Source organism: Mastigoproctus giganteus, chromosome 9, assembly GCF_048544385.1.
Source record: "Mastigoproctus giganteus isolate SK-2022 chromosome 9, ASM4854438v1, whole genome shotgun sequence".
In the NCBI taxonomy this organism is placed as follows: Eukaryota; Metazoa; Arthropoda; class Arachnida; order Uropygi; family Thelyphonidae; genus Mastigoproctus; species Mastigoproctus giganteus.
The window spans coordinates 188,338,001-188,352,455 of NC_143583.1; the positions used below are offsets into that span (position 1 = coordinate 188,338,001).

Here is a 14,455-nt window from a genome sequence, read left to right on the forward strand (position 1 = left end):
TCCAGTTATATTAAAGGAGGTAGCAAAGGAAGTAAGGTTTAGGCCTAAATAGATAGCAGATGAACTAATGGGCTCGTGGCAGAGAAGAAAAATTCATGGGATGCATATAAATTATCAAACCCTTAAGCGTAATTATGAAAGCTTCCTTGGCCTCGAGAGAGGTCGCCATGAACTGGAGGTGTGCAAATCTATCCCTAATTCACAAGGGGGGGAAGGGTGTAACTACAGGCCCGTTAGTTTAACTTCTGTTCCAAGAAAAATAATGGAGTCACTGGTTAAAGAAGCATTGCAAGGTCATCCAGACAAGACTGCATTTATAGTTCAGACACAGAATGGATTTGTTAAGGGGAAGTCTTGTCTGTCAAATATATTAATTTGATTGGATACTATGATGCGATCACAAAGGAACTGGATTCAATAAATAATTTTGATATCGTATACTTGGATTTTAGGAAAGCTTTTGATAATTTGATAAAGCTGTGGCAGGCTATGATACTGTACATTGGAGCAGTATGGCATTAAAGGCAAGTTGCTGCAATGGATAAAAGAATGGTTAAGTGTGAGAAGACAGAGTGTGGTAATCAGTGGACGCTTGTCTTTGTGTACTAATGTTATTAGTGGACTTCCCCAGGGATCGGTGTTGGACCCAGTTTTGTTTTCTGTATTTATCAACGATATTGATGAAGGCATATCAGGGTTAATGTATAAGTTTGCATAAGATACGAAGGTTAACAGGGTTGTTAATGACAGTAATGACAGTATATGACTGCAACAGGATCTAGAAAAGTTGAGCAGAGAGGTGGAAACTAAAGTTTAACATTGACAAATGTAAAGTACTGCATATGGGTAGCAGTAACCCCAGAGTAACATACCAACTGTGTGGTACTACACTCAGGGTAGTAGAGAATGAAAAGGACCTGGGGGTAATTATGCAGTCAGATTTTTAAAGTTTTTGACCAGTGCAGCCAGGCTGCAAGAGTAGCTAATGGTGTCTTGTCAATGATATACAGAAAATTTGCTAGCAGGGATAAGGAGGTGATTGTCCCCCTTGTATAAGGCAATGGTCAGGCGACACCTTGAGTACTGCATACAGGTCTGGAAACCTCCTTTTAGAAGGATGTAGAGCTGCTAGAACAAGTACAGAGAAGGGCAATGAAATTGATGGGTGTAACAAAGGGGATTGCTCTTACCAAGAAAGACTTAAGTGCTGCAAATTCCAGCATCTGGAGACTAGGCACCTGTGATGTTATCTAATTGAAGTATATAATGCCTTGAATAGTTTGAGCAAACTGATGCCCCCGGTTGACCGGGCGCATAGATCCTGGGACCGCAAGTGGCTGGAAAGTCTGTGGATTGGATCCTCTGGCAACAATAGCATGAACAGAGACAGGGGAGTTAGGCTTCACCCCCTTTTTGAGGCGGTGGTTTTTGCCAGAGATAAACGTTTTAGTTTTCCACGTCCCCAGACCACTTCCGGTTCTGGTACAAGTGAAAGGAATACCGAGTATGTGCCTGGTCATCCACGTGTGCCATGAACCTGGTACTTAAGGATGTGTCACTTAAATTAAATTTCATTATTGCTGAGGAAGGAGGCAGACACCTCCGAAAGCTTTAATAGTGTTTTTATCGATTTTAAATTTATATTTTAATGCATTTTAACTTATTTATTTATTTTATTTTATTTTTGTTGTAAATTTGTTTGTTTTTTTTGTAAATAATCATATTTTTGTAAATATTATTTTACAGTCTTTTGTATCATTTTATTTTATTTTATTTTACTATTAAATCACTTATAAATGGTTGGTGTATATGTTTAAATTTGTGGTATGAATAATCCCAACCTTAGAGGCCTTATTGCAGATGTACACTGATGGATCCAAGACGGATGCACACGTTGGTGCTGCATTCGTATTGCCAAACAGCATAACCTCACAGTCTCTTCCAGTAGAGTGGAGTATCTTTAGTGCTGAATTGTTTGCAATGTCTCGCCCTACATCACATTGCCAAAACTTCTCTCGTAAAAAGTATCATTTTCACACTTAAAGTTAGAATGTCCACGATACCAAAGTTCCTGCCAATAAGCTTTCAAATCGCATTTAAACGAGTCATTAAGCCTTGAGCTCATTATGGGAGAAAAATCAAATGTCAGTGAACTCTTTTCGTGCCTCAGTTTAAGAAACCTAACCAATCATATCTAATATGTCAAATCAGTAACAGCATAACAGGAAATAACCCCAAACAACAACAACATTATTCTCAGCGAATACAATCACCCATACCACACCATTTCCGAGCTTATTGGCTCCTCATCAGTGGGTGGGTAGGAACCCTGGTGTTGCAATGATTTATAACTACTTAAGTAGTTGGCTACTTAAGTGGAATTTGCAGAATCTCAAGGATTGTTAGTAACAAACACTTTTTTTCAAGAAAAGAGTGAACAGAAAGTGGACATGGAATAGTCCAAATGGATTAACAACTAATGAAATCAACTTCATCCTCACTAACAGAAGATATATCTTGAATGATGTTACCATCCTGAATAAGGTAAATATTGGAAGTGATCACAGAATGGTAAGATGCACACTTGATATTGATGTAGGAAAAGAAAGGAAAAAACTGACTCGAGTAAATAATACAAAGGTCTTTGAGATAACAGAAGAGGAGAAAAAGCAGTATGTAATGGAACTTAAGAACAAGTTTGAGTTTCTGCGGACGGCTCAGGACCAAGATATTGACGAGGAATATTACAATTTTCTGAAAGTGATAAACCCCAAGAAACCTATAGGGAAAAAGAAATCCAAAGAAGAAAAAATTAGTCAAGAAACACTTGTTATGATGAACCGAAGGCGACAAATGAAGAGCAAGATAAACACTGACAAGGAGAAAATTGAGTATACTGAGTTATGCAAAGGCTTTAGAAAGAGACCCAGAGAGGACATAAGAAGATTTAACACAAGAAAAGTAGAACAAGCATTAAGGGAAAACAAAGGACTTAAATCAGCAGCCATGAGCAGTAGTACAGAAAGACAAATTATACTGAAACTGAAGAATAGTGATGGTGTACTTATAAATAGCAGAGAAGGCATAATTCAAATAGCAGAAGACTACTATAGAGAATTACACAAGGAGCGAGGGAATGATGCCAGGAGTGGGGAAGATGGATCGCAAATTAGTAACACATACGACATACCCAATATTCTTCCTAATGAGATAGAACATGCATTGAAGAAAATGAAGAATCAGAAAACCACGGGGGAAGATAAAGTTACTGTAGAGTTGTTAAAATCGGGAGGAAGAGACATAACACAAAAACTGGCAAGACTCTTCACAAAATGCATTAGAAAAGGTGTGACGCCTAAGGAGTGGAATAATGCAATCATAGTTTTGCTGCATAAGAAAGGAGATAAATCAGAAATTGGAAATTATAGACCAATTAGCTTGTTATCCCACATCTACAAAGTTCACAAGGGTCATTACTAACAGATTGGAAAGAATACTTGATCAGGATCAACCAAAAGAGGAAGTTGGCTTTAGGACAGAATTCTCAACTATGGATCACCTTCACGTAATATCAGCTAATGGAGAAAGCAAATGAATATAAAACACCATTATGCCTGGCATTTGTGGGTTATGAAAAGGCATTTGACTCCATACAGCATAAGGCAATGTTTCGGGCACTGGAAAGACAAGGCATAGATTCCCCATATATTATGATTTTGAAGAAAATATATGAGAACGCTACTTCCTTTATTAGACTAGACAAAGACAGTAGCAAATTTAAAATTGAGAAAGGAGTTCGACAAGGAGACAATATCTCCGAAGTTGTTTACTGCTGCCATTGAGGAAGCTTTCAGAAGATTAAACAGGTCGCAGAAAGGAGTCAAAGTGAATGGAGAGTACCTAAACCATTTATGATTTACAGATGACATTGTGGTCATAAGTCACGATCCCAAAGAATTAGAGGAAAATCTTAATCAGTTATGCACAGCTAGTAAGGATTTTGGACTAAAGATGAATATGGCTAAAACAAAAGTAATGATGAACAAGTATTAGCATTAGCATTAGTAGAGGCATATGATGCAAGAAAGCAAGCTTATTCAGCATCAGCCAAAAAAAAAAAAAAAAAAAAAAAAGCACAACCACTACTCCCATTTCACCTCTCCGTTCGTTCGAAATACCTGTCCAGCTGAGCCTTAAATTTGTTTAGGCTATCAACTTCAACAACAAGTGATGGAAGTCTATTCCCCAAACCAACTGCCCGCTGGCTAAAGGCAAATTTCCGCACATCTATCTGACATCCGTCCTTCCTCAATTTGAATTTATGCCCTCTCAGGTGATTATTCTGAGCAAGAGGAAGAATCCCATCGGCATTGAGCATGCTCAACCCATTCAAAGCCTTATACACCTCTATCAGATCACCTCGCCGATGCCTAGTCTCCAGATTCTGTAATTTGCAAAACTTAAGCCTTTCTTCGTAAGAGCAACCCTTTGTTCCATTCACTAATCTTGTTGCCCTTCTCTGTACTCGTTCCAGCAGCTCTACGTCCTTCTTGAAATGAGGCCTCCAGACCTGTATACAGTACTCAAGGTGTGGCCTGACCAATGCCTTATACAAGGGAATAATCACATCCCTATCCCTGCTAGAAAAATTCCTGTATATCATTGACAAGACACCATGAGCTACTCTTGCAGCTCGTCTGCACTGCTCAGAGAACTTCATATCTGCCTGCACAATTACCCCCAGGTCCTTTTCATTCTCTACCACTGTCAGCGTAGTACCACAGAGTTGATACTTTGATCTGGGGTTACTGTTTCCCATATGTAGTACTTTACATTTGTCAATGTTAAACTTCATTTGCCACCTCTCAGCCCATCTGCTCAACCTTTCCAGATCCTGTTGCAGCAGCATAGCATCAGTAGTGTCCTTAACAACCCTGCCAACCTTTGTATCATCTGCAAACTTAGACATTAAGCTTGATATACCATCATCAATATCATTTATAAATACAGAAAACAATAATGGACCCAATACTGAACCCTGAGGAACTCCACTAATAACATTAGTCCACGTTGAGCAGTGTCCATTGATTACCACTCTCTGTCTTCTGCCACTCAACCATCCCTTTATCCATAGCAGCAATTTGCCTCCAATGCCATACTGCTCCAATTTGTGCAGAAGTCTTCCATGCGCAACAGTATCAAAAGCCTTTCTAAGATCCAAATATATAATATCAAAGTTATTCCCTGCATCCAGTTCTTTTGTGACTACATCATAGTATCCAATCAAATTGGTCAGACAAGACCTGCCCATAACAAAACCATGCTGTGTCTGAGCTACAACTGAATTCTTGTCCAGATGATCCTGCAGTGCTTCTTTAACCAGTGCCTCCATAATTTTCCTGGAACCGAAGTTAAACTAACAGGTCTATAATTACTTGTGTCAGCCTTTGATCCTCCTTTGTGAATTGGGGTTACATTTGCACATCTCCAGTCTATGGGTACCTCCCCTGAGTCCAAAGAAGCTCTCATAACTATAGCCACGGGTTTGCTTACTTCCTTTGCTGCCTACTAATATACCAACCAACTAAGAAATACCAACATACCAACTAAGAAATATTGTTCAAGGTTTAGGCCTAAATGGTTGTCAGATGAACTAATGAGACATGTGGCAGAGAAGAAAAATGCATGGGATACATATAAATTAATGGGTGACATGGAAGCCTATGATAGATATAAGTTGGTCTGTAACCAAGTCACAAAGGAGATTAGGCAGGCAAAGGCAGACTACGCAAAATCCTTGGCAAAGGATGCAAAGAAAAACAGAAAAGAGTTCTTTACATACTTGAACTCGAGAAGGAAAGGGATGAATCAGATTGGTCCACTGGATATTGATGGTTCAACAGTTGAGGATCCTGCTCAGGTGGCTAACAATCTAAACGAGTATTTTGCATCTACATTCACGCATGAGGAGTTATTCAGGAAGGAGAATGATGTAGGTAAAGTAAACATTGGCAGTGAGCTGGATGATTTTGTAATAACTGAGAGGAAAGTGGAGGAGAGATTGTTGAGGATAAACATAAAAAAGGCACCTGGGGTGGATGGGATCTATCCAGTTATATTAAAGGAGGCAGCAAAGGAAGTATGCAAACCCCTAGCCATAATTATGAGAGCTTCTTTGGACTCAGGGGAGGTACCCATAGACTGGAGATGTGCAAATGTAACCCCAATTCACAAAGGAGGATCAAAGGCTGACACAAGTAATTATAGACCTGTTAGTTTAACTTCTGTTCCAGGTAAATTAATGGAGGCACTGGTTAAAGAAGCACTGCAGGATCATCTAGACAAGAATTCAGTTATAGCTCAGACGAAGCATGGTTTTGTTAAGGGTAGGTCTTGCCTGACCAATTTGATTGGATACTATGATGTAGTCACAAAAGAACTGGATGCAGGGAATAACTTTGATATTATATATTTGGATCTTAGAAAGGCTTTTGATACTGTTGCACATGGAAGACAGCTGCACAAATTGGAGCAGTGTGGCATTGGAGGCAAATTGCTGCTATGGATAAGGGGATGGTTGAGTGGCAGAAGACAGAGAGTGGTAATCAATGGACACTGCTCAACGTGGACTAATGTTATTAGTGGAGTTCCTCAAGGTTCAGTGTTGGGTCCGTTGTTGTTTTCGGTTTTTATGAATGATATTGATGATGGGATATCAAGTTTAATGTCCAAGTTTGCAGATGATACAAAGGTTGGCAGGGTCGTCAAGGACACTACTGACGCTATGCTGCTGCAACAGGATCTGGAAAGGTTGAACAGATGGGCTGAGAGGTGGCAAATGAAGTTTAACATTGACAAATGTAAAGTACTGCATATGGGAAACAGTAACCCCAGAGCAACGTATCAACTCTGCGGTACCACACTGACAGTGGTGGAGAATGAAAAGGACCTGGGGGTAATTGTGCAGGGAGATATGAAGTTCTCTGAGCAGTGCAGACGAGCTGCAAGAGTAGCTCATGGTGTCTTGTCAATGATATACAGGAATTTTTCTAGCAGGGATAAGGAGGTGATTATTCCCTTGTATAAGGCAATGGTTAGGCCACATCTTGAGTACTGTATACAGGTCTGGAGGCCTCATTTCAAGAAGGATGTAGAGCTGCTGGAACGGGTACAGAGAAGGGCAACAAGATTAGTAAATGGAACAAAGGGTTGCTCTTACGAAGAAAGGCTTAAGTTTTGCAAATTACAGAGTCTGGAGACTAGGCACCGGCGAGGTGATCTGATAGAGGTGTATAAGGCCTTGAATGGTTTGAGCATGCTCAATGCCAATGGGATTCTTCATCTTTCTCAGAATAATCACCTCAGAGGGCATAAATTCAAATTGAGGAAGGACGGATGTCGGATAGATGTGCGGAAATTTGCCTTTGGCCAGCGGGTGGTTGGTTGGTGGAACCGACTTCCATCACTTGTTGTTGAAGTTGATAGCCTAAACAAATTTAAAGCTCAACTGGACAGGTATTTTGAACGAACGGAGGGGTGAAATGGGAGAGGTTTTTTTTTTTTTTTTTTTTTTTTGGGCTGATGCTGAATAAGCTTGCTTTCTTGCATCGTATGCCTCTACTAATGCTAATGCTAATGCTAATGCCTCCTTTAATATAACTGGATAGATCCCATCCACCCAGGTGCCTTTTTTATGTTTATCCTCAACAATTTCTCCTCCACTTTCCTCTCAGTTATTAGAAAATCATCTAGCTCACTGCCAATGTTTACTTCACCTACGACATTCCCCTTCCTGAATAACTCCTCATGTGTGAATGTAGATGCAAAATACTCGTTTAGATTGTTAGCCACCTGAGCAGGATCCTCAACTGTTGAACCATCAACATCCAGTGATTCATCCCTTTCCTTCTTGAGTTTAAATAGGTAAAGAACTTTTTCTGTTTTTCTTTGCATCCTTTGCCAAGGATTTCTCATAAGCTGCCTTTGCCTGCCTAATCTCCTTTGTGACTTGGTTACAGACCAACTTATATCTATCATAGGCTTCCATGTCACCCATTAATTTGTATGTATCGCATGCATTTTTCTTCTCTGCCATATGTCTCATTAGTTCATCTGACAATCATTTAGGCCTGAACCTTGAACAATATTTCTTGGTTGGTATGTAATGCCTGGTAGCTTCCAAGATTAGTTCCTTGAATGCTTCTCATTTTGAATTTGCTGTTGGTAACATCATCAGTTGGTCCCACTGTATAGAGTTTAAATACTGTCTCAGCCCATCACAGTTGCCTTTACAAAAGCAAAAACCCTTCCCTTTACCTCTGATGGTAGTTACCTCCTTGAGTAAATCCCACTTCAGCACACTGTGATCACTGCCACCTAGTGGTTCCTTTATCTGCAGATTCTTAATGCATGAAGAATCACTACTGATAATCAGATCAAGAGTATTACTCCCTCTAGTTGCCTCCCGAACATGCTGGTGTAGAAAACAATCATCCAATAAATCCACAAAAGCCTTGCTAGTGTGTGAGTGACCAACCCACAAATTCCAGTCAATATCTGGGAAATTAAAATCCCCCATTATAAGACTCTCTGATTTACTGGCCCATTCTATTTCCCTGTACAGTATCTTATTATACTCATCAGAGTCATTAGGCCTATAGCACACTCCTACTCTCAATTTTGATTTACCCATGCTTATGTCACACCAAACTGACTCAACACTGCACTGTCCAGCGATGTCCACTGGCTTCACTTCCTAGGATTTTATGTGTTTTTTTAACTAATAGCATAACCCCTCCTCCCTTCCTATCATGTCTATCCTTTCTGTAGACGTTGTACTTCTCAAATTCCAGTTCTGCATTCCTTATATCTGTGTGACACCATGTCTCTGATATCCCAACAATATCTGCCTTTGATGTTTTGAGCAAAACCTCAAATTCATCAAATTTATTTACTAAACTCCTAACATTGGTGTGCACGCAAGTATACATGCACCTGTTTCTAATCTTAGCTACTCTAACACAACCCATGTGTTTACTTGTACCGCAATGACTTCCAGCAGTCTCTGAAATATCCTGCATATTGTTTTTCAGGCTTCTGCTCATTCCAATAGAAGCAGTGCAAGAATCCGTTTCACCTCTGCCAGTGGCTACTGTTAATCTATTCGTCTTTGTTTCCCCCCAAGCTAGCAGTTTTCTGACCCACCTAACACTGCCTCGATAGCATCGTCAAATATTCTTGCACCCTTTCTATTTAAGTGTATCCCATCCCTGTAGAAGCAATCTTTCCTGTTAACAAGTACAGTCCAGGCTGAAAAAAATTCTACCCCTTGAGCCTTGCACAATCTTTCCAGGGCCGAATTGATCGACAAGGCTCTCATCATATACTCCCTCCTATCGTGTCTAGGCAGAATTGCAGACACTTTCGAATTCAACCCTACTTGTATACCACAGAAGGGGAAATAATGATTGAAGGTGGAGTCATATACTTATCTGGGACAAGTTATTAGCTGTAATAATGATAAATGGCTGGAAGTCAAGAGAAGAATAAATTTTGGATTGATTGCATTCAGGAAATATAGTCACATACTGAGGAGCAATATCCCAGTTTGTTTGAAACGTAAAATAATGAACCAATGTATACTCCCCACCATGACTTATGGAAGTGAAACTTGGGCATTCGCCAAAAGAATGGAAGAGAAGCTGAGAACTACACAGTGAAGAATGGAACGAATTATATTGGGAATCAGACTGTTAGATAAGAAGAGACAAACACATGGATTAGGCAGCAAACTCAGGTAAAGGACATTCTTATCAAAACTAAAGAACTAAAATGGTCTTGGGCAGGACACATAGCTCAAAGACATAATGTGACAGATAGACTAAGAAAATAACAGAATGGTACCCAAGAGGAGCTAGAAGAAAACAACGGCGGAGATGGATAGATGAAATTCATGAGTTTGTGGGTAGTAAATGGATGGCCATCGCACAAAACAGAAGAAACTGGAAAGTTGCTGGAGAGGCCTTCATCCTGCAGTGGATCGAAAATGGCTGACAAGTTAGTACAAGTTAGTACAATTGCACTAACTTGTACATTAGTTAAACTCTTTACATATCCTGAGGCTTTAACCCAAACTATACCATAATGCAAACCTTAATATTGTTTTTTAATTTTTTATATCACATGTTCTAATTTTTCTTGCTAAAGACCCAAAATCCTGAAACTCATATAATTCTTTGGTCCTGTGCTTTATGGATAAGAGTTCAGTAAACATGAAACCATTAATCACTTCTAATTTCAAGTTAATAACATCATTAAGTGCACAGGGAAACACAAACTAATACATTAATAGCAGTCACAGGCAAAGATGTAAGTGAATCTTTCGTTGTTTCTATGGGATGTGCAGTATCATGTAAAGCAAAGTGTGAGAGATTATAAGGCCTGCTAGTGACCCTCATGGAACATGCAAATACATGAGTGTGTTAGGTTTACTAAGAGTAAAAACAGGTGCTTGTATTCTTACATATACATTAATGTAGAAATAGTAAACAAATTTGCATTTTAATTGCTCTCTTTAAGTCATAAAATGTGAACACTGTAGAGATATGTGATCCCCTTATGTCTGATGCCTGACACAACAGATGCAGAATTTGAATATGGGGAGTACAATGTGTGCAGAAAGGACAGGTGTGTGGAAAAAAGTTGTGCTCTTAGTTAGCACACAGAACCTAAGACAGTGCAACCAGTTGACACAGATGGCTAGTGCAATGTTGAGTTAGTTTAGAGTGACATAAGCACTAGGAAAACTAGATGGGAATGTCTACTATAGGCCAGATGACTGTGCTAGTAGATCAGAATGTCATGTAATGGGAGATTTTAACTTTCTAGATATTGACAGGAACTTTGGGTTGGTCATTCAGACAGTAGCAGAAATTTCCTAAATTGGATGACTGTTTTCTACATCAGCATGTTAGAGATGCAACGAGACAAATAATACTCTTGATATGATTATCAGCAGTGACTCTTCCTGCATTAAGAATCTTCAGACAAAAGAACCCCTAGGTGAAACTGATCACAGTGTATTGACTGGAGAAGGGCAAATTTATTCCCAAGTCACAAATAGGGGTCAAACGGTGAAGTAAGTAATTACAGACCTGTAAGCTTGACTTCTGTTCCAAACAAAATAGTGGAGTCACTGGTAAAATAAGTAATGCAGGACCACCTAGACAGGAATATGGCAGTTACAGCATGGATATTTAAGAGCTGATCTTGTTTAATCAATATGATTGGATGCTAACCTCTGTCTTTAAAGCCATAAAGGGTTAAATTCTATATGTATATTAGCATACAAGAAATAAAATTTTTCTCTCCCTTTGATGCAGAAGGATGTAAAAAATTTTGTCATCATATAGGTAGATTTCAAAAAATCTCTTGATACTGTTCCCTACATAAAAGATTGCTGTATAAATTGTAACAGTATGGCATTAGGGACCAGTTACTACTATGGAAAAGAGATAGTTAATAGGGGGAAGTAGAAGGTAGTTATCAATAGGCTCTGCTCTTCTTGGACTCGTGTTCGTTTCTGAGCTCATTGGAGTTTTCAGTATTTATTAATGATATTAAGGCATATCAGACTTAATGTCTGAGTTTGCAGATGATACAAAGGTTGGCAGTGCAGTTATTGACAATAATTAGAGTATGCTACTGCAAAACATCTAGAAAAATTAAGCAAATGGGCTGAGAAGTGGCAACTGATGTTTGTTATTAATGAATGTAAGATACTTCATATGGGAAGTAGTACTCCCAGATTAATGTACCAACTCTGTAGTACCACAGTCAGTGAAGTGGGAAATGAAAAATACCAGAGATAATTATGTAATCAAGGTATGAACTTCTCTGAGCAGTATAGACAGCATAGGCTGTCAGGACAGCTCAGGGGTTTTTATCAGTGTTATATAGGAATTTTGCCAGTAGGAATAAGATGTTTATTCCATTGCATAAGACGGTGATCAGGCCACACCTTGAGTACTTCATCTGCAAGCTTTATTTTAGCAAGGATTTGGATCTGTGGAATGGGTGCAGAGAATACCCTTTTGTTCCTCTCACCAATCTTGTTTGTGAGAGGAACAAAATTTACAGCAGAACATTAATTTGAAGCTTGAAATTTTAGTATTAGTAAATGATGCAAAGGAGCAAACTTATACTATAACAACCAAAACATACACACGCACGTGCACTTCCCACTTATTTGTTTAGGTTTTCCTTAAATTTATTTAAATAACCCACTTCCACAATGCCAGATGGAAGTTTATTCCAGTAATCAACTACCCACCATCTGAAAGCAAATATCTGCATATCTATCAAACAACCATCCTTCCTCAAATTAAATGTATGTCCCTTTGTGTATTGTCTGAGCAAAAGTAAGGCATTTAGCATAATCAATCCATTTTTATTTTTTTACATTATTTATTACAGTATTCGTTTACATTATCACGAAACAAAAATTTTGGACTAATAAATTAAGTGAAACAAACTTAAGATGGTATGAGTATGTAGAAAGAATAGGGGAAGGGAGATTAGCTTAAATGTCTTTGAAGCAAAAATGAAAATAGGCCCGGAAACAGTCCAAGTATAAAGTGCATTGATAGGATCATGAACCAGAAGGTAAAAATAGAAATGCTATTGCTAGGGCCTCACTATCAAGACTTTTTCACTTAACTTTAGATAAACAACAAATATCACTTCTAAAACTACTCACTATTCTGATGTGGCTCAATAAATTCTCTTAACAAGACAATCTCCACTGACTGTCAGTACCTGTTATAATAATTACCTTCATAGTGATTAAACTGCTGATTAAGTATATTTATCGATATCAGTTTACTGCTTAACTTCCTTATTTCCATGTTTTGTTAGTTAATTTCCTGTTTGATTGACTGCGTCATGGCATTTATGTAATACATAGGATAAACTTTATAATAATCCATCATTCCTTTATAACTTGAATATATTCATTCTTTATTTTCTTTGCAGTGAGTACTATCTCTTCTTGCCAGTGAATTCCCTTCACATTAAGATTTGTCAAATGACTAGATGAGCTCTTACTTCAGAACTTTTGTTACTTGTATGTCACAAACTATTAGATTTGAACTTCTATGCTAAGGTTTGATAATCTGTCTACCAAGGTGTATTGTAATTTAAGCAGAGTATGGATTATAGATTTGGAAGAATCTGAACTTTTGACATTTTTTTAAATATTTACATTTTGAATTCAAGATGTTTTAGATATACAAAAATATAATTTGCTACATTTCAAAATTTTATTCAAGTTTTTGGTCAAGTAATATATATTTGAAGTATTTAGTTAAATTAGGGAAAACAATATTTGACCATAACATTCTTCATGTTCAAACTAATTGCAGTAATAAATGGATTATATATGGAATCTTTATTAATACAATTATCAATACTGTGAGTTTACTGAGAAAAATTCCGTTTTGTTATATACATAGTAAATTTTAATAAGGCAAATGCCTTAAATTTTTATGCAAATGCATTTATGTAAATTTCTTTACCTAGAAAGAATGCATGGATTTGCATGAAAACTGTCATATAAGGATAATAAATGATTACCATGGCAAATGATTGGTGAAGCAGGACATCCATTAAAAGGGCTGTTATCTTCCTGATGTAGAAATCTGAATGGGCTATAAAATATGTATAAACATTAGTAGGGGAAACAGAAAAAGTGAGAAAATTACCATCTAAGAGTGTGCAATGGCTTTAACACATGAGGCATATAACTGACATACATGTGATGGTCTTTGAAAGGGCTGTCTGATGATTTGATCATTGGACTCTGATGCCGGATTGGTTAACACAGCAAATCACCATTCATGTGAGTCACAATGCCCAAATAGTTGAATACTGTTCACAACAGTGGGTACATGTATATATTTTTGTCTGGGTAGGATCATCCTACAATTGACCAGTGTCATCTGTATTGTTGCATTTCTACATAGCTAGTTGTGCATAATGTGTTCAGTATTGTGATGGTGTGTTTAGCATCGTAATGTTGTATTGTGTGACTAACCACTTAGCAATCAGCAAGCAGAAAATCACCTGGAAATTCACTGGCTTGCTGTCATCCTTTGCCAAAAGGAGGTGAGTCATCTCCCTTGATATACCATGAATGGTATCACGGTATCTCCCATGATACCATTCATTGATATACAGTGGTGCCCCGACATCCGATTGTAATTCATTCCACAAAACCCATTGTATGTTGAAAATATTGTAAGTTGAAACCAATAATACGTGGATTTTCTGTAATTCGTCCCAACAACACATGAAATAGGTATTTCTTACATGTTATACTTCATTTTTACGTTAAAAATTAGCATTTTATAAAGATTATTTAATAAATAGTAATAAAACATCTTAAAATAAAAAACAA

General features: G+C 37.9%; 1 protein-coding gene across 3 annotated transcripts in view; it reads left to right on the forward strand.

The window, feature by feature from the left end:
- Positions 1 to 13,342, forward strand: part of LOC150080956 (uncharacterized protein ZK1073.1-like) — a 404,766-nt gene extending 391,424 nt beyond the window's left edge. For all 3 annotated transcript variants that reach the window (XM_090381331.1, XM_090381332.1, XM_090381333.1), the window contains one exon: positions 13,033 to 13,342. In XM_090381331.1, the coding sequence (XP_090237457.1) occupies positions 13,033 to 13,058 (26 nt within the window). In that variant the 3' untranslated portion in view covers positions 13,059 to 13,342. The remainder of the gene's footprint in view (positions 1 to 13,032) is intronic.
- Positions 13,343 to 14,455: the final 1,113 nt, after the last annotated feature.